We start from the raw sequence: 24,376 nt of genomic DNA on the forward strand, positions 1-24,376 counted from the left end.
GATATGTGTGTGTGTGCGCGAGTGTATACCCGTCCTTTTTTCCCCCTAAGGTAAGTCTTTCCGCTCCCGGGATTGGAATGACTCCTTACCCTCTCCCTTAAAACCCACTTCCTTTCGTCTTTCCCTCTCCTTCCCTCTTTCCTGATGAGGCAACAGTTTGTTGCGAAAGCTTGAATTTTGTGTGTATGTATGTGTCTGTTTGTGTTTCTATCGACCTGCCAGTGCTTTCGTATGGTAAGTCACATCACCTTTGTTTTTAAATATATGATTACATACTGATTTAAACATCCTTGCAGTTTGAAACTGTGTGCCAGACCAGGCTTTGAATCCAAAATGTTGCCTTTTGCAAGCAATATTCTCATTGACTGTGCTGTCCAGGTATAACTCATGACCCACAAAAGTTTCATTTCTGACAGTACAACGGAGTGGCTGGGACTCATGCATGAGTACAAATCCTGCCTGCAAACACAAAGTTCTGGTGTCAGGTCCCAGACCAATATACAGTTTTGATCAGTTAGAAAGTATTTGCTGCAGACTCAAAGATAAATTCTGGGCAGATATTGACTATTTATAGAGAGGACAAAATCGAGCTCTTAGACCTGGTCTGCACAGTTAATTAGGATACCTTACTACCGGGATAAGTTTAGGTGACTGGCTGGCAATTTCCACGAGAAATGTCCAGTATGACACACATGATACATTAGTAACCTGTGTATGATGCCTCCAGGAAGCCATATACATGCAGGAGGGGGGGGGGGGGGGGGGGAGGTTCCATTTTGAAGATTTCCAATTGACTGAAGATTTATTGTTGCAACAGTGCAGGTGGAGTACATGAAATGATTACATTTGCAGATCAGTAGTACAAGTGGTTCTCAGGCACCAGGCATCAACCCATGCTGAAACACCCACATTAGTATATGGTGTAGCTGTCACACGTGGCAATGCAGGCACTGACTATGACATCTAGTCGATCATTGTTGTTGTTGTGGTCTTCAGTCCTGAGACTGGTTTGATGCAGCTCTCCATGCTAATCTATCCTGTGCAAGCTCCTTCATCTCCCAGTACCAACTGCAACCTACATCCTTCTGAATCTGTTTAGTGTATTCATCTCTTGGTCTCCCTCTACGATTTTTACCCACCACGCTGCCCTCCAATGCTAAATTTGTGATCCCTTGATGCCTCAGGACATGTCCTACCAACCGATCCCTTCTTCTAGTCAAGTTGTGCCACAAACTTCTCTTCTCCCCAATCCTATTCAACACCTCCTCATTAGTTACGTGATCTACCCATCTAATCTTCAGCATTCTTCTGTAGCACCACATTTCAAAAGCTTCTATTCTCTTCTTGTCCAAACTATTTATCGTCCATGTTTCACTTCCATACATGGCTACACTTCATACAAATACTTTCAGAAACGACTTCCTGACACTTAAATCTATACTCGATGTTAACAAATTTCTCTTCTTCAGAAACACTTCCCTTGCCATTGCCAGTCTATATTTTATATCCTCTCTACTTCGACCATCATCAGTTATTTTGCTCCCCAAATAGCAAAACTCCTTCACTACTTTAAGCGTCTCATTTCCTAATCTAATTCCCGCAGCATCACCCGACTTAATTCGACTACATTCCATTATCCTCGTTTTACTTTTGTTGATGTTCATCTTATATCCTCCTTTCAAGACACTGTCTATTCTGTTCAAATGCTCTTCCAAGTCCTTTGCTGTCTCTGACAGAATTACAATGTCATCGGCGAACCTCAAAGTTTTTATTTCTTCTCCCTGGATTTTAATATCTACTCCAAATTTTTCTTTTGTTTCCATTACTGCTTGCTCAATATACAGATTGAATAACATCGGAGAGAGGCTACAACCCTGTCTCACTCCCTTCCCAACCACTGCTTCCCTTTCATGTCCCTCGACTCTTATAACTGCCATCTGCTTTCTGTACAAATTGTAAATAGCCTTTCGCTCTCTATATTTTATCCCTGCCACCTTCAGAATTTGAAAGAGAGTATTCCAGTCAACATTGTCAAAAGCTTTCTCTAAGTCTACAAATGCTAGAAACGTAGGTTTGCCTTTCCTTAATCTTTCTTCTAAGATAAGTTGTAAGGTCAGTATTGCCTCATGTGTTCCAACATTTCTACGGAATCCAAACTGATCTTCCCCGAGGCCGGCTTCTACCAGTTTTTCCATTTGTCTGTAAATAATTCGTGTTAGTATTTTGCAGCTGTGGCTTATTAAACTGATAGTTCGGTAATTTTCACATCTGTCAACACCTGCTTTCTTTGGGATTGGAATTATTATATTCTTCTTGAAGTCGGAGGGAATTTCGCCTGTCTCATACATCTTGCTCACCAGATGGTAGAGTTTTGTCAGGACTGGCTCTCCCAAGGCCGTCAGTAGTTCCAATGGAATGTTGTCTACTCCCGGGGCCTTGTTTCGACTCAGGTCTTTCAGTGCTCTGTCAAACTCTTCACGTAGTATCGTATCTCCCAATTCATCTTCATCTACATCCTCTTCCATTTCCATAATATTGTCCTCAAGTACATCGCCCTTGTATAGACCCTCTATATACTCCTTCCACCTTTCCGCTTTCCCCTCTTTGCTTAGAACTGGGTTTCCATCTGAGCTCTTGATTATCATACAAGTGGCTCTCTTTTCTCCAAAGGTCTCTTTAATTTTCCTGTAGGCTGTATCTATCTTACCCCTAGTGAGATAAGCCTCTACATCCTTACATTTGTCCTCTAGCCATGCCGGCTTAGCCATTTTACACTTCCTGTCGATCTCATTTTTGAGACGTTTGTATTCCTTTTTGCCTGCTTCATTTACTGCATTTTTATATTTTCTCCTTTCATCAATTCAATTCAATATTTCTTCTGTTACCCAAGGATTTCTACTAGACCTCGTCCTTTTACCTACTTGATCCTCTGCTGCCTTCACTACTTCATCCCTCAGAGCTACCCATTCTTCTTCTACTGTATTTCTTTCCCCCATTCCTGTCAATTGTTCCCTTATGCTGTCCCTGAAACTCTGTACAACCTCTGGTTAAGTCAGTTTATCCAGGTCCCATCTCCTTAAATTCCCACAATCATACAGAATGTGAATACTGTCCTGAGATACATTATGCCACACCTGATCAGCCCATTCATGTAGTTGAGTTGCATGTGTCACTTCTCATCCCATCATATCCCACACGTGGTCAGTTGGAGACAAGCCTGAAGATCATGCTGGTCAGTAAAGCTGCTGCACATCTTGCAGAGCATGTTGAGTTTCATAGGTGGTGTGTGGGTGAGGACTATCCTGTTGGAATAACACATCTTCCTGTTGAAACAATAGCAAAGGAACACTTCTAACAACATTCTGCACGACCAAGAGCTGGTTAGTGTCTGCTCCAGAAACACCATACGTGAATGAGGGCTGTAGTTTATCACACCCCAAAGTATAAGGCCAGGGGTGGTGCCAGTGTGTCTTGGATCAATGCACTCTAAGAGGCAGCACTCATCAGGTCTGTCTCATATGAGCCAATGATAATAACTTGCATGCAGGCAGAATCTGCTTTCATCACTGAGGACCACGGCATGTTATTCCATTTTCCTAGTGACCTTTTGACAGCACCGGTCGAACCGTGCATGTCAATGCGGTGACGTGAGTGGAAGATGGGCTGGAGGTGGGTGTGCCCATAGTCCCAATGCTAATAACTGGTTTGCAACAGTTCATGTTGACATGTCTGGGTTCACAAGTCCTCTTATTTGTGCTGTGGTATCTGTATGATCTGCCACTGTTGCCCTTACAGTATGACAATCCTGCTGGGTGTCTGTGCTGTGTGGACATCCAGAACCTCATCTATGGAGGTGAGAATGTTCTCATGATCATTGATACCAGCATTGTTAAACAAATGACACCGCACATCCAATTTGTGTGGCAATTCTCCAGAAGGAGCATCCTGCCACTCGGAAGAGTGCAATTTGACATCTTCCAAACTTGCTCACTTGGCTGTAGGAAGCACGAATGCATCTCCATGGCAGGGCTGTCTGCTTGCTTCACACATCTGCACCACAATGAACCTTCTGGCTTTGAGCATACCCTATTGAAGGGTAAACACAGACACCACACTGGTAGCTATGCCACTATGCTATCTGTTGGCAGTTGTCTTTGAAACCACTGTCGGAACATCTACTGACCCAAACTGAATATGTCGTAATCAGATCAAAATCAACATTGTCTTTCCAGATCCACTCCACTAATTCCCCCTCCCCTGACAGTGTAAAATAGCACTCTAATATTAGATTGTTATTTTGTTACAGAGGAAAACCAGAAAACACTATCTAGAGAAAACTGCTAACTAAACTTCTTCAAGAATGTTTGAAAGAACAAGGAGCGCATCAGGCTTAGCCCTCTCAGAAGAATAGGAGACAAGAATTCTAGCAAAGGGATATCTGAAATCTTTCTCCTGTAGCGAAATCAATTTGAGTCTACATGCTTTCAACATATAAATGACATCATACATGAAGAATGATCAACTATATTAAGTGTTTGTGAAATGTTACACTGAATTGTTGAATAAGCTGGGAACAAACAGGTGAAACCTGATGTCAAGAAACTGCCTGCTCCTCTCACTGAGCAACAATGAAACTGGCCAACAGATTATTAACAACAGTAGTCTGTGCTAGCAGCTCCTATAACAACTTGGAAAATTTTTTAATTAATTTCAAAACTGCCACGCAATATGTTAATCAGAAGGTATAAGCTACGAGGTCTCCTCCCATTGTTGAACAAAATTTAAGTGGTTAAAATGTCTTCTAATGTACAACTTACACTCATATCGCCGTATCACCATGATTAAGAAATCACGCACAAACCTAGATTATTATCAAATATAATGTGACAGAAGCAAAAACAAACATATTGCAGCAGTAATTAGTCCAGGATTCATATTTGCAAGCAGTTTAGCCACACGTATTATTTCCATTTATGAAGGATAAAACACTAACAACCTACAGGTTTGGCTGAGAATTGTTCAGAATCCAAAGTTTCACACTTTATTTAATTAATATGATGTGCCATTTAGTGCCTCCTCCATAAAAATCTAGCCTAATATTAGTATCAATATTATGAAAATGGAAGTTGCTACTCACCATGTAGCGGAGCTGCCGAGTTACAAACAAGCTTTCAGCCAGCACAATCTTTGTCTAAAATAGATGACAGTTTGATGAAGGTCATACTGGGCGAAAGCTTATTTCTGACAGCCTTTTCATTGTGCCTATCTGTGACTCAGCATCTCCGTTACATGGTGAGTAGTAACTTTCCTTTTCATAATACTGTCACATTCCATCCTAGATTTTCCATTGATTGATTTCTATTATTAGTATTGTTATTTCATCCCATATTTTCTGTTGTTTGATACTTTTTTATTAGTTTGATTTGTATGTATTAAATGGCTATTATTTAAGATGTGAAGGATGCAGTGGATGAAGTTTTTGATCTGTCTGGTGTGAGGAAGTACTATATTTACACTTTTTGGCACACACCTGGTTGTTTGTTGTGGTAAAATTCTCTGCTATATTGTCAGTGGTCACAGGATCAGCTGGTTCCTTGCGAAAACAAATAACAAAATGGAAATACAATGATAATGATACTGCAGTGAGCAAATAATTAAATCAAATTATTGTAAATTCAATAATAGTATGAAGGACAACTATTAATCCACATGTTTAAAACTAGTGTAAACATTCCTTGGAAATATAAACAACTCTGCATCAAAAAAAAATGGAAAGTTTGCTTTTCTTATTTCAGAGCTTTGTAAATTGATACATCTTACAATAATTCAGCATAAGCAAGAATAGATAAAAACATAGCTGTGAATGCAAGCATCTATCCGAGAATATTTTATTACAACAGTGCAAGGTCCACATACAAATCATAATATGAAAGTACAGTGGTTCATTCTCTTCAGTCTGAAATTGCCTCCATGGCCAATACTTTCTGGAGACTTTCTGCACATTACAGACAAGGTGATCTGGTCAAGACAGATACCTGTAACTAGATAGAAAAGTTTAACCCTTTCAGACCATTTGGCTACAATTTTGTACATTAACTTTTACTGTGCCTTAGCTATAACAGAAGTATTTTTTTTCCAATGGAAAGCTGAGGTACACATTCATGAATGTTCAACCTTTTCATCATGTGCAATTGCTGCCAACTGTAGGGCATCCCTATGAAAATATCAGCAAGTCGATATAGCAGTGCGCAGCATGTTATGACATTACGCAGCAGCCCATGATCACCAGGATACACAGATATGGCTAGTTCACTATATTCCACTTTATAATTGAATATTGCTATTGATATTTTGCATGGTAATTACTGAATGATCATTTTACTATTTATTACAATAGAGAATATTCTGTAATAAGTTATTGTTCACCATAATAAGAAGCTACATCACTAAATTATGTTTTCAAAATAGGTACATATTTTTGTATAAATCTTGCCTCTAAAATCATTAAAAAATCACCTACAAGCATTACCACGTAAATAAAAATTTTCGTTCTACCAGAAAAAAATCAGGTCTGAAAGGGATAAGGAAGAGTGCACAGTTAATGTAGTGGCAAATCACTTTTACATTAGTCACAGCTGATATAATTCATGATTGAATGAGTTCCCAAATGAGTATGTACAGCTGGTACTGAAACAAGTTAAGGGAAAATGTGAAAATTTTCTTATTGGTATGAATTTTTGAACAGCACTTTGTGGATGATGGAATATTCTTAAGCAGAATCACTGTTGGTGGAAAAATGGTTTGCTGCCAGATCACATTGTGTAAATTTTACAACATTTAATCAACACAATGGTTCAACATCATCAAGTGGCTACTGGTATGCACAATGAGGATATCTCATCTGTTTCCAGATGGATGGTGGCAGCAACCCCACAGATCCCTATCAGGAAGCAAGGAGTGGTCTTCTATATACACATACTGGGTCACCAGTGCTTCTGCTGGGTTGCACTACTTCCAGGAAACAAACCAAAGCTGGTAGCAAGGCGGGTCCTCCACTATGGTGCAGCAGGGCTGTCCTCAGAAATTTTTGGTTTTCTTAATATCTGGCACCAAGCACTGGATTTCTAACTGTACTTAAATGGAATCTTGAGTCTCTTCTTCTTCTTCTTCTTCTTCTTCTTCTTCTTGGACAGTTCTGTCTTGGAAATTTTACCACTTCTTAATTTTGTTCCTGCATTTTGTTCTGTCTTCAATTTCTTGCTTATCTATGCCTGTTTGTTCTAGGTCTTTATACAATTTCCTAAGCCAGTTTGGTTTGCTTTTCAGTTTTTGAATATGCTGCAAAACTTCCTTTAGTCAGTTTGCTACAAATAGGACGTGCCTACATGGCATTAGTCTTCTTTTCCTACTTTTGTCTGTTTTATTAATTTTCTTTTATTGATTCCAAAATAGTGTTTCTGATTGCACATGTGTATTCAGGCCAAATTAGTGTCTAGTAATGATGAATTTTTGTGTTTCTAAAGAATGATCTTTTATTGTAAACATCTTTTGTTAAATGAAATGATAAGTGCTTCTTTTGCAATCTTGTCCTGGTGGCTTCTTTCACCCCTCCACTGTGCTGGATGACTAGTCCTAAATACTCAAATTTGTCTCCTCTCCTGTTACTTCCATACTTTGTGTTTGATTTTGATAGTGTAATCTTGTTGTTTCTCATTACTTCCATTATTTTGAATGAGATTTCTAGTCCCACTTTTACTGCTGTTCAACGTGTTTCTGTCCATCTTAGTGCTACCTTTATACTGTCTGCCAGAACTGCTAAAACATATGCATACGCTTAGCAATCAGTTTTGAGATTATCTCTTTTCATGCCAAATTGTATTACATTCTTTTATGTTAGATTCTTCCAATTTCTTCCTCCATTCTCTGGTCACTTTTTCAAGTACATACTTACATGAGATTGGAGCTAGCCACTGACTAGTCTAATTCCTGCCTTTATCTCAAATAGGTCTGAAATTTCTCCCATGATTTTAAGGTGGAATTTGTATTTGTTAATATTTCTTTTAAATGTTACTGTGTTTTCTTATTTACTGCAAATTCTTCCAGGGTTTTGAATAAAATTAGCCTGTGTACAGAGACATACCACTTTTTAAAATGTACAAATCCACAGAATAACTTAGCTATTTCAAACCTTTCTTTAAATATTAGCTTCAAATTACTGATTTATTCTGCACATGACCTATCCCTTTTCTAATTCTGCCTGATATTCTCCTGATTCTGCATCCAGTTCTTCTTCAATTCTTCGGGAAAGAGCTGCAGAAAAGATTTTGTACGCTACATGGACTAAGGATGTACCCGCTGTCCCCTGCTCACCCTTCCTAACGTCATTCAAACCAGTTTCATCATGTTTTTTGTGTAGTGGGTGGATTAGTGATTACTGCTACTTTCCTTCTTCTTGCCTTTTTCCATCAGTTTAAATAATGCCAATTGTGTCTCTCTTCCACTACGTTTTAGAATTTCTGCTATTACAATTACTATCATTTCCTGGTCCTTTAATTCTGAGTCCCTATTGATAAGGTTATCCTCTGTAGAAATACATACAGCTTTCTTTATCACACAATCCCTTAAGTATGAAACTGAAGGCATAATCTTTGTCTTCTCGTACATCACTCCCTGTGGAAAGGCAATCTCATCTACTGTACATTTATCTGGTTGGTCTAAGTGAATATGGTACAGCTCTTCATCACTCTGGTTTGCACTGTGCAGAATGTCTAGTCACTATAAGACATTCAACAATGACGTGGACTCTCATATACGCATCATGTCCTACGACAGATACAATCTTTGATGGGCCCAACAAGTTCCTCAGTTTTGCAATTGGACAAAATATACATTTAATGTTATGATGCTGGTGGATTCTCCCAATTTTTGAGAAAATACCACCAACATATGATATGAAACCCTTGACAGTGGGTACCTCCAGTTCTTCATTTTGCTGCTCAAGCTGGTTGCACCTGGTGGAATATGTGACAAATTTGTTCTTTAGAATAGCTGCTCTGTTGGAAAATTGTTTTCAGATCTTGGATACGGAAGCTCACCTAACAGACCATCAGTATCAGAGACGACTTGTTCTGTGAAGGAGAGTCTGCAATACACTACAACATTGTGTAGTGTGTTGCTAAATTGTTTCCTCTAAAAACAAAACCATCATGGGAAAGTGAGGGCTCCCTATGGTAACCTCATCTACTTGCTCAGAGATTTGTGTACAAGGAGTGTCAGTAGTGATGTAAGATGCTTAACTACAAAGTCCATGCAGATTTTTGATAGTGTCTCATTGGCACAAGCCCTTACTGGCAAGGGTGAATGTGAACTCTTCTTGAGAAAGGTCTAGAATTTCCTCTGAATCTAGTCCATTGGGGTCATTATTTAAGTTGCAATATGGAGAATAATTGAATACCTTGCCATTACATTCAGTACAGGACAGATGATGACAGTGGCATTAGCCTTGTTGGAAGACAAAATAAACATATCCTTGTCTTGTCTTAAGTCATGGAGAGCAGTACTTCATAATGACATGATGCTGAGTTTACTATTTGTGACTATTTGGAGACTGAGCCAGAAAGTGGCGGCATTCCACCTAATTTCCTAAGCAGCATCCCTTGGGAGTCTTGATACTTCCCATTATACTCCAGTTGCAGTGTCTTGGATTGGAGCAGTCCTGGATGCAGGTATCAATTTCAGATGTTTCTCTAAAACAGAGATCACTGTACCACCCAGAATCTTTCAAGCAAGAGTAAATACTATACATCACAATGGTGTATCTTCTTACAACATTTGGAGGATCATGTGGTCATACTTTTGAGTTCGATGAAGCTTCATTTAGTGATCTGCCTTATTCGCTAGTGTCCAAGTAACACTATTTATCCAGTCCCAGGATACTGCTGAGATATTAGATGATATCTTCAGATGTAAAGATAGTAATCTCGTTGACACCAAATCTGTTCCCAATGTGCATAGCATATTTTCCGTCTCATCAATGTTAGCCACTGCCTAATTCTAGTGGTGGCCACAGAAAATATTTGAATATTGTTTTGTTACAAATCAAAACCAGAAAATGTTATTAAGAGGGAATAGATAAGCATACATCATCAATGACACATCACAAGTGAAACACTTAGATGCTGTCCCACTATACTAAGCTTTTGTGAAATGTAAAGTCAAATTATTGAAGAAACTGGGGAAAAAAATAAAAAGAACCAAGTGAAATCTGGTGTCAGGAAGCTGCCCGTTAATCTCACAGAGCACTAACAGAACAGACCAATGGATCACCATCAACAGTAGATTGTAGAATCAGTCCATACAATTTGGAGAGAGATTTCATATTAAATCGAAGTCACTGCCACACAGGCTACTTATCAGAAGTTACAAGGTATTCTCCCCCTACTAAACAAATTTAGGTGGTTAAAAGGCTTCTAATATACCACTGCCACCTCCAACTGCAGATAGTAATATTTGATATAATGTGACAGATACAGAGAAAATCATACTTCAGAGGTAATTGGACCTCATTTCATATTTGGAAATATTTCATCAACATATGTTGTTGTTGTTGTTGTTGTTGTGGTCTTCAGAGAGACTGGTTTGATGCAGCTCTGCATGGTAGTCTACTCCGTGCAAGCCTCTTCATCTCTGAATAAGTACTGCAAACATCCATTTGAATCTGCCTCCCTCCACATGTTTTAACCCTCATATTTCCCTCTATTACCATACTGATTATTCCTCGATATCTCAGTATCCATCCTATCAATCGATCCCTTTTTTTAGTTAAGATGTGCAATAAATTTCTTTTTGCCCAGTTTGATTTAGAACGTCCTCATTCATTTTTCAATCTACCCATCTAAACCTCAGTATTCTTCTATAGTGCCACATTTCAAAAGCTTCTGTTCACTTCTTGCCTGAACAGCTTATTGGCCACGTTTCACTTTTGTACAAGGCTGCACCACAGACAAATACCTTCAGAAAAGACCACCTAACATATAAACTTACATTAGATGCTAAAAAAATTCCTCTTTTTCTAATGCTTTTCCTACTATGCAAGACACTACCCATTCTGCTCAACTGCTGTACCAGGTCCTTCACTGTCTCTTACAGAATTACAATGACAAAAGAGACCTTTCTTTACCCTGAACTTTAATCGTCTTTCCAAAGTTCTCCTTGGTTTCTCTTGGTGTCCGCCAAACATACAGACAGAACAATATCAGGGAAAGTCTACAACCCTGTCTCACTCCCTTCTCAATTACTGCCTCTATGTCCTTCTACTCCTATAACTGCAGTCTGGTTTCTACACAAGTTATATCCCTGTTACTCCATGAGATCTATTATATCTATTTTCAACAGCTTTCAGATTTGGCTGAGAAATGTTAAGAACGGGAGATTCCATAAATTTGTATTATTTTGATTGATAGATATTAAAGGATTATTATTTAAAATGTGATTTATAAATTAGATGGAGTTTTTGGTCTTTTTTGTGTGAGAAAGTATTATATTTAAACTTTGTTTTGTACATACTGGATTGTCTGCTACGCTGAAAGTCTCTGTGATATTCTCAGTGGTCACAGGTCCAGATGGCTCCTGGGAAAAACAAATCAACAAAAAGGAAGTAGGATGATAATTATGTTACAGTGCGCAAAATATTGGATCTGAATACTGTATATACGATACAGTTATAAAAATTAACTAATAATCTATACCTGTAACATTAAGAACTTTCCTTGGGAGTACAGACAGGTCTACATCAAATGTTAAAAAGACAGTTAATTGTTCCTTCCTTGTGACAAGTGCATGAGTGTAATACGCTGCATTACTACAATCATTAGCATGAAGAGATAAAATGTATAACTATGAATGCAATCATCTATCCAGTGTTGTATCAGTATAGCTTAATGTAATGTTTTTAATGGTGCAGCTAAACATAAAAGAATATTTTACTGCAACAATGCACAGTTCACATGGAAACAACAATAAGAAACTACAATGGTTTACTCTCTTAAGTCTAAAATTGTTTCTGTGGTCAGCATTTTGTGGAAACTTTGTGCACAGGTGCTTTGGTCAAGACAAATAAGTATGAATAGACAGAAAAGTTTAAGTGAGGCTGTGTCATTAATGAAGTAGCATATCACTTTTACATTAGTCATGTCTCAGTGGTTGCAATAATTCATAACTGAACAAATTCCCAGAAGAGTGAGTATAGCAGATGCTGAAACAAATTATGAGAAAATGTGAGATGTATCAAATAAATATTTGCATACAAAATTACAACAGCACTTTGTGGATGATAAAATTTCTTAAGAGGGATCACTATAAGTGATAGTACACGAATTCACCATCATCCGCATGAGAATGAAGGTAATACGGAGTAGGCAGGGGCTGTCACTGTATTAGTCATCTGAGCATGTGTAGTTTGAACAGCATAATCATTTCATCAGATGTGTTGCATTTCTGCATGTAATAGTATAGTCACTTATTTATATACCACTTACAAATTTGTAAGTTCCAAAATCAACGATTATTACAGTATCTCATCAAAAATGACAGGAAATAAATAAGCAAAAATGGAAATTTCAGGATAGAATAACAACCATATGGAAATGGTAGATTGCTAATCATGACACAGAGGAAAATGCTAAAATATTTAAGCTTTCACACAAAATCTTTCTTCTGAAATAGAAACACATACACATTCACACAAGCACAAGCACACATAGTCAATGTTTTTAGGCACTGGGGTCAAAGGAAGGGCAGCTTAGTGTCATCAGCAAAGTGTTCTGCTCCACTACCACTACAGAGGATGCTACTATCGAATTGCCAATAGGATCTGTCTTAATTCAGGAACAATGTTGGAAGTGATATCCATTCTGTGTCAATTTTTGGATGTTTTTAAATCCACAGTGGAGAAAAGACAGACCATACGGCCCTTGATAAATCATATCAGCACTGGGGATTATCCACCAAATAACCAGCATTCACATAGAATGTCCTTGGCTGAACAACAGATAATATGGAAGGAAGTGATGAAGATGTGCAAAATTATACCACTGGATTTTCTGGGAGTCCTTTATGCTACCACTCACAAAGAAAGCACTCTATCCATTGCCATGCACTGATGACATCCTAGACTTCTTAAAAAGGATCAAAGTATTTCTCAGCTATGAACATGCAGACAGACTACTGGTAAAACAATGTTGATGAGGCTAACTGGGAAGAGGCTGCCTTCATAACTCTTGGTGGCTTCTATGGGTTTAAAGTTACGCCATTTGGAGTGTTTAATGCTCCAGCCACCTTCAACAATGTGGTGGACAACCAGCTTCTACACCTTCAATGGATGATGTGTCTGTGCTATCTGGATAACATCGTTATAGTTTTGGAGACATTTGAAGAACATCTAAGGCAGCCATATTAGAGCATCCTCACCTGAATCCAAACGAAGTGCCTCTTCATTGCCAAAAAAATAAAAATTTTGGGCATATAATGTATGGCAACTGAGTCCATCCCAGTCCAGAGAAAATAACAGCAGTCAGAGATTTTCTGACTCCTCAACACATTTGAGAAGTGTGAAGTTTTCTCAAAAAGTGCTTGTACTATGGCATTTCATTTCATGAAGGACATCTGTATCAAGGTACATCCCTTGCAAGAACTATGGCAGCAAAGTTCCAAATTTTCCTGGAATGAGGAGGAAGAAAGAGTTTTCCTTGTCTTAAGGAGGCACTATCATCATCTCCAGTTCTAGCATGCTAGAATGCTGAGACAGAAATTCACACCTATGATAGCAGTTTTGGGATAGGGGCAGTTCTAGCACAAATTCAGGAAGATGCTGAAAAGACAGTAGCTTATTGTTCTAGAGCACTCTCCAAGTCAAAGATGAACTGCTCTACAACATCTTGCTATTGTTTGGGCCATTTAAAGCTCCAAAATCCATCGTGGCCACCATTCTCTCTGTTGGCTGACAAGCCTGAAGGATCCATTGTGTCGACTGGCAAGATGGGCACTGAGACTTCAGGAGTACATCACAGTGCTATACAAAAATGGAAGAAAGCACAAGAATGCTGAATGCTTTTCAAGGAATCTTTTCGTGGAACACAGCAGCATGGACGAAATCTGAGACATCGACACATTAACTGACACTGCTGATGAACAGAGGGAAATTCCAGCACCGATGAAAACCAAAGAAGCATTCAAAGAGGAGGAACCAATCAAAGGAGAATTCCAGTTCATAAACAGAACATCATGTAAGAGGAGCCAAGATCCAATGGTTGCTCATCACCTCAGTTCCTCTACAGGCAGGTATCCTGAAGTATTTCCATGATGCTCCCGCGTCTGGTCACCTGGAATTCGTGGAGACTCTAGACAGTATCAGATGCAGGTATCACTCACTCACCAGGTCTCTTCTGATCTGTTAAGACACTATGTGTAAGGAATGACAGTGATGGAAACACATACAATAATTATCCCTGGGGCGTGTGGTACCAATCTTGCCTGCAGCAGTATCATTCCACTGAATTGGGATCGAACTCTTGCAGATTTTCCCAAAGTCGACAAACGGAAATCGATGGATGATAGTCTGCACTGACTACTTCATTTACTATGCTGTCACTAAAGCTGTGCCAACTGACAAAACTCCAGTAATTGCAAAATTCATTGCAGAAGATGTCATTTTGAAGAACAGACCAATCTGTGTGGTAACCTCTGATTGTGGAAAAGGTTTCTGGTCAAGACTTGCATCCAAAATTATTGTACACTCTGACATTACCCACAGGATGAAAGCTACCTACCATCTGCAGATGAATGGCTGCAGAGAATGCTTTAACATAAGACATCGGCAACACTGGCAAATATACTCTCTTTGTATAGCGATGTCAAACAGAGTGTTTGGCATAGAATACAGCCTGCTGTGACATTCGCAAACAACACAGCAATGCAAGGCACTAAAGAGATTTCACACCGTTCTTCCTGATCCACGGTTGTGAAGCTAAAACGAGAATGGATAAACTGTCCCCATTTCAATCAGATGATACTCAGTACGACTGTGTGAAATACCTCTTCAACAGAACTGAAAAAGCAATGCAGCTGGCTTGCATATGGATCCCAGATGCCTGTGAGAAAGACTGAGAGCACTACAATGCAAAGCTTCAACCAGTGAAATATAGCCCAAGGACTTTGTATGGATTTTTATGCCTGTGTGGAAAGTAGGACTATCTGAAAAGTTACTAAAGTGCTACTTTAGGCCATTATTGTATCCTTCATCACTTGTCAGATGTCACATATGAAGTCAAGAATTGAGACCCTTCATCAAGAAGATAAAAGTGCAGAGACATTGTCCATATCCGTCCTACATAGCCCTAATACAGTCCAGAGGTGCAGGTCAATGATGGGAGGTTCAACGAAACTGAAAACCTACTTGACAATCACAAATCTTCGGTGTGAGGTGCTGCCTTTGATGCTCGTCATAATGAAGAGGATGTAACAACACAACGAGAATGCAACGCTCAGTCAATGCTGCCGTACAGAGGACCACTGACAAGGTCTGAATTCAGAGTGCTGTAGGCAGCTACAATGAGAACTTCTGAAATGGCAAGTTGCTGTTTCGCCAGGAGAGGGAGCAATGCCACAAGCTGTGAAGCATGCAGCACAGCATAGTGGTTAGCACTGCTGGTTGGTGTGCTGCAGGTCACCAGTTCAAACCTGACCAGAAATTAGTTGTTATTTAGTAGTTATCATGTCTGGAAAATTCTCCAAATAGCTTATGTTTGCAGTTGTTGTACTGTATATTCTGGAATATTTGTTGTTTGTATAAAGACCAGCATTCTGGAACATTCAGTTTGTATATACAGCTGCACTCTCCCTTGGTAATAAACATGCTTTCAGTTCTAAATGTTGTGCTCCATTGACAACACTGCCTTCGGATTTGGATTTGATTGTGGTCTCAACATAACAGTATCAGAGTAATGAAATATTGGCTTGATAACAAACTTGCAACAAATAGGAAAAGAATGTTTACAAAGTGATTTGGAGAGGTGAGCAAATATCACACTAGCATTAACAATAGCACTTTTGTCATTCTAACCTACCTCGTCTCTCCGAACAGTGTCCACAAAACGCAAAAAGGTCAGTTCACTCTGCACAACTTCAGTAATTGCAGTGAGCAATTCTTCCCCAACATCTCGCAGTCTGGAAAGAATGAGAAAATAAGATGCCTTTCCTCCAAGAACAGTACCACGTGTGTTACAAATTTAGGATTTTTTTTTCTATATAGAGCTGAATACAAGACACATACTATATCACTGCTGTTAAAATCAATCATACTTTTCATTATATGTAAATAGACTACTGAAGCCTGGCAGAGCTCTATGTCACACTAGAAAATTATATTTGATTTTGTTTCTTGAAACTGGGGGGTAGAATTCAGGGCATCCTTTTGGAAATTATGTGCTGTAATTGTATCTTCATAACTGTTCAATAAGAGATACCCATAGTTTATACTATATAAATATTTCTCTCTCACTTCTTTGAAAGATGCCTTCAGCTGCCACCACCAAAATGTTTTTCTAGATTGATAAAAGCTATATAGCATTTCTTATTTTGATTTATTCTTTGTTCCAGTTCATATTCTTGCTCTCTTAACACAGTAAAACAGTAAATGTGCAATTATACACTGTGTCAAAATGAGAAGTGTCTTGATTCCAACAGAAAATGGGTTCAACAAAGCACATATTAAACACAGAATAACAAAACGGACCACAGAGTATGCATTAAAAATCTTCATGAGTAACTAGGACATAAATAACATAAAAGTGTACCAGTATCAATGTGATTTTATTTCTCTTCAACTTATCTGGCATCTTTTTTGATATGTGCATGTGAGTTCTCATTTCACATTTTCAAATTCTTATAACACAAATCCTCATTGTTGGTGTGGTATAACAGCGACCTATGCGTATTATAACTGACTTACTGTTGTATACAAGTTTCATCTTACAATAGCAGTGTGTATTGATTGCATCTGTCATAAATTTCCCCTCTTTAAAAGTCCATTAGTGAGCATAATGCAGGGGAAAAAATTTCAGGACTCGAAATTCCAAGTAGCTTCAAAGCAGCAGAAAATTTTATTCTAAATTTTGCTGTTGTTTTAGTGTTTTATTGGGTGTTAATCACTTCAGTTCTTGAAGCTAATTTCTATTCAGAAATTAATATTTATTTGTTTACTACTGTGTAAAACATTGCACCTGCCACAATGCTATTTTCAGACGAAGGATAGATTACTTGTGCATAAGCAACTGACTGAGCTGTCAACTGATTGGAAGCTGCAGAGAATAGATAGAAAGAGATACACATGAGATAGAACAGGTACTATACTATTCTGAGAATACCGTCCCATCTCCAGGAAGTATAGCATCCATCACTACACAACTACCCGACTGTGAGTGACATGTCAGTAGAAGATTTTGGGGTCCAGAGTATGGGAGGTAGGGATCAAGAAGAACTTGGGGTATGTCACTCATTCTCTAGCCAACAAGTGTGAGGTGTTGTCGTCTCACCCTGAAACTGAACTTGAGCCAATGAGACACATTTCATCTGTTAGGAAGCCTGCCACATCATGTGTCAGAGGGAGGCAAGCACAAAGAGAAGGGATCTGTTACTTGTCAGCAGTTCAACTCTATGGCAAGTAATGCTACCACAGAAAGGAATGGGAAAGAACACCATGTGCACTAAATGTGTATGGCCAGAGGCCTCATCAAACATGTTGAACAGGCTGTTTCAGTATCTACTGAAGGATTAGGATGCACCCAGCTGCAGACTGTGGTGCATGTTGGAACAAATGATGCCTACCTTCTGGACTCTGATGTCATTCTCAGATCATTCCAGTGACTTGCAAAGAGGGTTGAGAAGCCAGTCTTGCCCTTGGAATTTCAACAAAGTTCAGTATCTGCAGCATTGCCTCCAGCACAGATCGCTGCCCGCTTGGTTCTGAGTCAAGTTGAAGGAATGAAAAATAATTATTAAATGTTCTGTGACAAGCTACGCTGCAACTTCCTAGATTTGTGTCATAGTGTTGTAAACTGTAAAGTCCCATTGAATGGGTCAGAGATGGACAACACATCAGAGAATGCTACCCAGGGAAGTATGAATGGTGCAGACAAGGTATTCTTTTTGATTAGGTGACTCTCCATCCAGTCAGATAATAATAGCTGTGTGAGCACCAGAGTGTTAGTGTAAAATCTAGAGATATCTCCCACTCTTTACCCCAAATGCCCCCCAACCACCCCTTGAGACTATTACAATTCCAATGATTAACTGGGGAGGTATTTGCAATCATGTACCAGAAAGTGCTCCCAAAATAAATTTGAATTCACATAATTCTAGGTGCAGAGAGACAGTTGTTGTGGACTTTAGGCTGAAGACTGGTTTGATACATCCCTCTATGATAGCCTATCCCACAAGAGCCTCTTCATATCTGGAAAACTACTCCTAATTATGTCCATTTGAACCCGCTTACTGTAGTCAAGCTTTGGTTGCCTTCTACAATTTTTAACCACCATAGTTCCTTTCATTAGCAGTCTTACAATTCATGTATAGCTCAGGATAGGTATGATCAATAGATTTCACTTTTATCCAAGTTGTGCCACAAATTATGCTGGCTGCTAAAACCCAAAATTAACAGCACTGACATTTTAGGGGTGAATCTAAGTGTCTATTGATAGTATAGGCTGACAAAAAATGGAGATGATGTAACTTTCACACTAAAAAAGAAACTCAAATTCACTGAGATAGAAGCTGAAGCTCCTTGTGAGACTGACTGAACAAGATCAGTACCAACTTAGTAGTAGTAGTAGTAGTAGTAGTACGGTCAGGTCTAGTCATGGGTTATGCCTCTTCCATTTTTCTCTGTCCATAGCCAGTCTTTTCATTTCTGAATATTTGTCTCCTTTTGTATTGTCCAGCATTTGTCATCTTCACCTTTTTCCATTCACCATTCCTTCTATTGCGTCCTTCAATAAACATTCCCTCCTCAAACAGTGTCCAATCCAGTTCCGTTTTCTCTTTCTGATACCTTTCAGCATGTTTCTTTCTTCTCCAACTCTTCTTAATATTTCTTCATTCCTTACTCGGTCTTCCCATCTCACTTTATCCATTCTTCTCCATATCCACATCTCTAGTGCCTTCAATCTTCTTTCATCTTCCTTACTCAATGTCCAGGTCTCTGCACCATATAGTGCAATGCTCCAGATGCAACATTTGGTAAGTCTTTTCCTCAGATCTATGTTTAGTGGTCCACAAAGTAATTTCTGTTTCCTCTTGAATCCTTCTTTAGCCATTGCAATTCCTTTCCTAATTTCTGTTGAGCAATACATATCATCCATTATTACACTTCCCAAGTAATTGAAGTTATTCACTTGCTCTATTTCCTCTACCCCATTTTCATACAACATTTTCTCCTCTTTCCTCCAATTACCATGCTTTTTGTTTTCTGCTTGTTAATTTTCATTCCATATTCTTCGACTGTTGAGTTTAGATCATCTAACATGTGTTCCATCTCTCTTGCACTCTCTGCCGTCACAACAATGTTGTCTGCAAATCTTATACACTCCACCATCTGACCACCTATACAAGCTCCTCTCCTTCCATCGACTGAGTGGGTAAAAAATTTTAATTGTGTAACTGATGTAACTGAAAATTCAGAGAAAATCTCAGCTTGCTAGTGAGTATGTTCCCCTACCATACTGTAATCATTGGAAGAGAGAGACTGAGATGTTCATTCAAAAATCAACTGCAATTGTTACACTTTTTTAAAGTGGTGGGAATGACATGACATCCTGCGAAATAATACTACAGGCCTTCTCTCAAAACTATCTAGAACAATTAGTTCAGAAATATATTACATCTAATGGCAAAAACTAGACTGGATTTCTTTTAGATGTTTATGTTGAAAGCAGTATCAGTGATCTTGAAACAGTTCTAGCAACAATGACCACCAAAGTAGAAAAGGCTATAAAACACATAGAAGGACTTACCTGTTTGGCAAACCAGATAAAGACGCATAGTGTCACAGTTCAAGGAGGAGTTTGAAACATTTAGTTTGGCAGGAGCATGTAGGGGAACTGTGGATTTAGGAGAATAGTTGAACAATCACTGGATAAATATGTAACTTAGATGTATAACAAGATGCAGAATTATTAATACAGAGATGCTAAATGAAACATGTTTGATTGTCAATAGGCCAACATATGAAGGCTTTAATTACTACCACAGGAAAATGTCATCAATGAACTTCTCACACAACCCCAGGAAACGTTGTACATGTCAAGGCTATTATGGATGAAATGTAAGCTTAACCTGGAGGGAAGGAAAGCACAAGAAGAAATGATGAATCCTCTTTTAAATATATAGGAATGAAGCCCTTCACCGTAAATTTCATTGATGAAATCTTCACAGGTTATCAGCCGAGTTGTAACATGTTGTAAGCAGAATTCTGACAAGCTTCCTACTCATCATCTTCATGTCAAGAGTCAGGTTCATGACTAGTTTGTTCATTTCTAGCTGCTACACTACAGACTTCCCTGTTGACGGCCCAGCAGGCCGACCAACTGTGTGGCTCTGGAAGAGGTGTCGGGGCCATTAGTGGAGCGTCTCCCACTGGACTTTGATATCCCACAATACTGGAGCAAAGTAGTAGCAAGAACTCTGCTGCTGAATATGAGTGAGCTGTGTAGGTGGCTTCTGAGTGACCTGAGCAACTTTTGCCACATAAGTCATATTAGTGAAATACATCTGGAAGTATTTCTTTCTTTGTGATGCTTTTAGGATGAAGTGACATTGTAGAAATGACACTGTGACAACACTTTGTGTTTATGTCATGGGCAGATGGAAAGGCTTCTTCCCATAGGCAGAATACAGCAACATGAGGGACAGGAGAACTCACATCTCTCTTCCAGTTAATTCTTAAATTGTCCTCTCTCTCCCAGTCAGTTTTTGGACCAACTCTGTGCCTGTGCCACTGGCAGGGGATTATCTCACTTCTCCCTCATTATGGCCCTGGTGACTATAAAGATACGTACATATGATGCCTAGAATTTGAGTGCAGATGTGCAGGAACAAATGGGTATGTATCCAAGTTGGCTGAATAGATGCAATGAACACACTTGAATTATAATGTCAACCTGTCACATCAATGTGTTTTCAATAAAATGTCACTGCAAGTCTTAGGTATTCTACTTGAAAAATTGATTATGGGTATTTCCAGGCAAGATAAGATTATGTGTATTGCAATTTCTCTAGAGATTAAGACTAAGCATAATGCCCCATTACCTTTAAAGTGATTACGTGTATTTTGGATTTGAAAGCAGAACATTTTTGTGATTGTTCCTGAAACTGCAAAATATTTGACAGGAAAGATAGATTAGGCAGAATTGGTGGTGGAGTGTTTGTGTCTGTCAGTAGTGGTTTATCTTGTAGTGAAGTCGAAGTAGATACTCCGTGTGAATTGGTATGGGTGGAAGTTATACTTAACAGCCGAACTATGTTAATAATTGGCTCCTTCTACCGACCCTCAGACTCTGATGATATAGTTGCTGAACAGTTCAGAGAAAATTTGAGTCTCGTAACAAATAAATACCCCACTCATACGGTTATAGTTGGTGGGGACTTCAACCTTCCCTCGATATGTTGGCAAAAATACTTGTTCAAAACCGGTGGTAGGCAGAAAACATCTTCCGAGATTGTCCTAAATGCTTTCTCCGAAAATTATTTCGAGCAGTTAGTCCACGAACCTACGCAAATTGTAAATGGTTGCGAAAACACACTTGACCTCTTAGCCACAGACAATCCAGAGCTAATAGAGAGCATCATGACTGATACAGGGATTAGTGATCACAAGGTCGTTGTAGCTAGGCTCAATACCGTTTCTTCCAAATCCACCAGAAACAAACGCAAAATAATTTTATTTAAAAAAGCAGATAAAGTGTCACTAGAAGCCGTCCTAAGTGACAATCTCCATTCCTTCCAAACTGACTATGCAAATGTAGACGAGATATGGCTCAAATTTAAATATATAGTAGCAACAGCAATTGAGAGATTCATACCTCATAAATTGGTAAGAGATGGAACTGATCCCCCATGGTACACAAAACAGGTCCGAACACTGTTGCAGAGGCAATGGAAAAAGCATGCAAAGTTCAGAAGAACGCGAAATCCCGAAGATTGACTAAAATTTACAGACGCGCAAAATTTGGCACGGACTTCAATGCGAGATGTCTTTAATAGGTTCCACAACGAAACATTGTCTCGAAATTTGGTAGAAAATCCGAAGAAATTCTGGTTGTATGTAAAGCACACAGGCGGCAAGACGCAGTCAATACCTTCGCTGCGCAGTGCCAATGGTAATGTTACTGGCGACTGTGCCGCTAAAGCGGAGTTACAGAACGCAGTTTTCCAAAATTCCTTCACCAGGGAAGATGAATGGAGTATTCCAGAATTTGAAACACGAACAGCTACTAGCATGAACTTCTTAGAAGTAGATACCTTAGGGGTTGTGAAGCAACTCAAATCACTTGATACGGGCAAGTTTTCAGGTCCAGATTGTATACCGATTAGGTTCCTTTCAGATTACACTGATACAATACCTCCCTACTTAGCAGTCATATACAGCCGGTCGCTCACCGATAGATCTGTACCTACAGATTGGAAAATTGCGCAGGTCGCACCAGTGTTTAAGAAGGGTAGTAGGAGTAATCTATCGAACTACAGACCTATATCATTGACGTTGGTTTACAGTAGGGTTTTGGAGCATATACTGTATTCAAACATTATGAATCACTTCGAAGGGAACGATCTATTGATACGTAATCAGCATGGTTTCAGAAAACATCGTTATTGTGCAACACAACTAGCTCTTTATTCGCACGAAGTAATGGCCACTATCGACAGGGGATCTCAAGTTGATTCCGTATTTCTAGATTTCCGGAAAGCTTTTGACACCGTTCCTCGCAAGCGACTTCTAATCAAGCTGCGGGCCTATGGGGTATCGTCTCAGTTGTGCGACTGGATTCGTGATTTCCTGTCAGGAAGGTCGCAGTTCATAGTGATAGATGGCAAATCATCGAGTAAAACTGAAGTGATATCAGGTGTTCCTCAGGGAAGCGACCTGGGACCTCTGCTGTTCCTGATCTATATAAATGACCTGGGTGATAATCTGAGCAGTTCTCTTAGGTTGATCGCAGATGATGCTGTAATTTACCGTCTAGTAAGGTCATCCTAAGACCAGTATCAGTTGCAAAGTGATTTAGAAAGATTGCTGTATGGTGTGGCAAGTGGCAGTGGACGCTAAATAACGTAAAGTGTGAGGTGATCCACATGGGTTCCAAAAGAAATCCCTTGGAATTCGATTACTCGATAAATAGTACAATTCTCAAGGCTGCCAATTCAACTAAGTACCTGGGTGTTAAAATTATGAACAACTTCAGTTGGAAAGACCACATAGATAATATTGTGGGGAAGGCGAGGCAAAGGTTGCATTTCATTGGCAGGACACTTAGAAGATGCAACAAGTCCACTAAAGGGACAGCTTACACTACACTCGTTCGTCCTCTGTTAGAATATTGCTGCGCGGTGTGGGATCCTTACCAGGTGGGATTGATGGAGGACATCGAAAGGGTGCAAAAAAGGGCAGCTCGTTTTGTATTATCACGTAATAGGGGAGAGAGCGTAGCAGATATGATACGCGAGTTGGGATGGAAGTCATTAAAGCAAAGACGTTTTTCGTCGCGGTGAGATCTATTTAAGAAATTTCAGTCACCAACTTTCTCTTCCAAATGCGAAAATATTTTGTTGAGCCCAACCTACACAGGTAGGAATGATCATCAAAATAAAATAAGAGAAATCAGAGCTTGAACAGAAAGGTTTAGGTGTTCGTTTTTCCTGCACGCTGTTCGAGAGTGGAATGGTAGAGAGATAGTATGATTGTGGTTCGATGAACCCTCTGCCAAGCACTTAAATGTGAATTGCAGAGTAATCATGTAGATGTAGATATATACTTAGTGACCACATAGTTATGTTAAATTTTATTATTTTTTCTCCCTCACAGCAGAATTTTCTGAAGTGTAGAAATAACACAATAATACCACTTATTAGCTGCTTGGAATTGTTCAAATTCTGACTTTTCACCCACAACTGGCTACACAAAAGAACAACAAACTTCACTGCCTCTGGCACACATTTCCACACAACAATTTGCTTGTTCTTGTATTTTTATCTACATAATCTTCTGACTTTGATGCCCAGAATACGCATGTAGCACTATGCTTCTTTTATTGTAAATACACATCACAGC

At 39.1% G+C, this 24,376-nt stretch overlaps 1 protein-coding gene across 5 annotated transcripts in view; it reads right to left on the reverse strand.

Moving 5' to 3' along the window:
* Window positions 1–24,376, reverse strand: part of LOC126473542 (pericentriolar material 1 protein-like) — a 390,146-nt gene that overhangs the window by 119,942 nt on the left and 245,828 nt on the right. For 4 of the 5 annotated variants that reach the window (XM_050100664.1, XM_050100665.1, XM_050100666.1 and 1 more), the window contains 3 exons: window positions 16,122–16,221; window positions 11,566–11,628; window positions 5,531–5,593 (listed from right to left, as the gene is read on the reverse strand). The exons of the other annotated variant lie outside the window; for it this stretch is intronic. In XM_050100664.1, the coding sequence (XP_049956621.1) occupies window positions 5,531–5,593; window positions 11,566–11,628; window positions 16,122–16,221 (226 nt within the window). The remainder of the gene's footprint in view (window positions 1–5,530; window positions 5,594–11,565; window positions 11,629–16,121; window positions 16,222–24,376) is intronic. 5 annotated transcript variants of the gene reach the window in all.

Source organism: Schistocerca serialis, chromosome 4 (genome assembly GCF_023864345.2).
Source record: "Schistocerca serialis cubense isolate TAMUIC-IGC-003099 chromosome 4, iqSchSeri2.2, whole genome shotgun sequence".
In the NCBI taxonomy this organism is placed as follows: Eukaryota; Metazoa; Arthropoda; class Insecta; order Orthoptera; family Acrididae; genus Schistocerca; species Schistocerca serialis.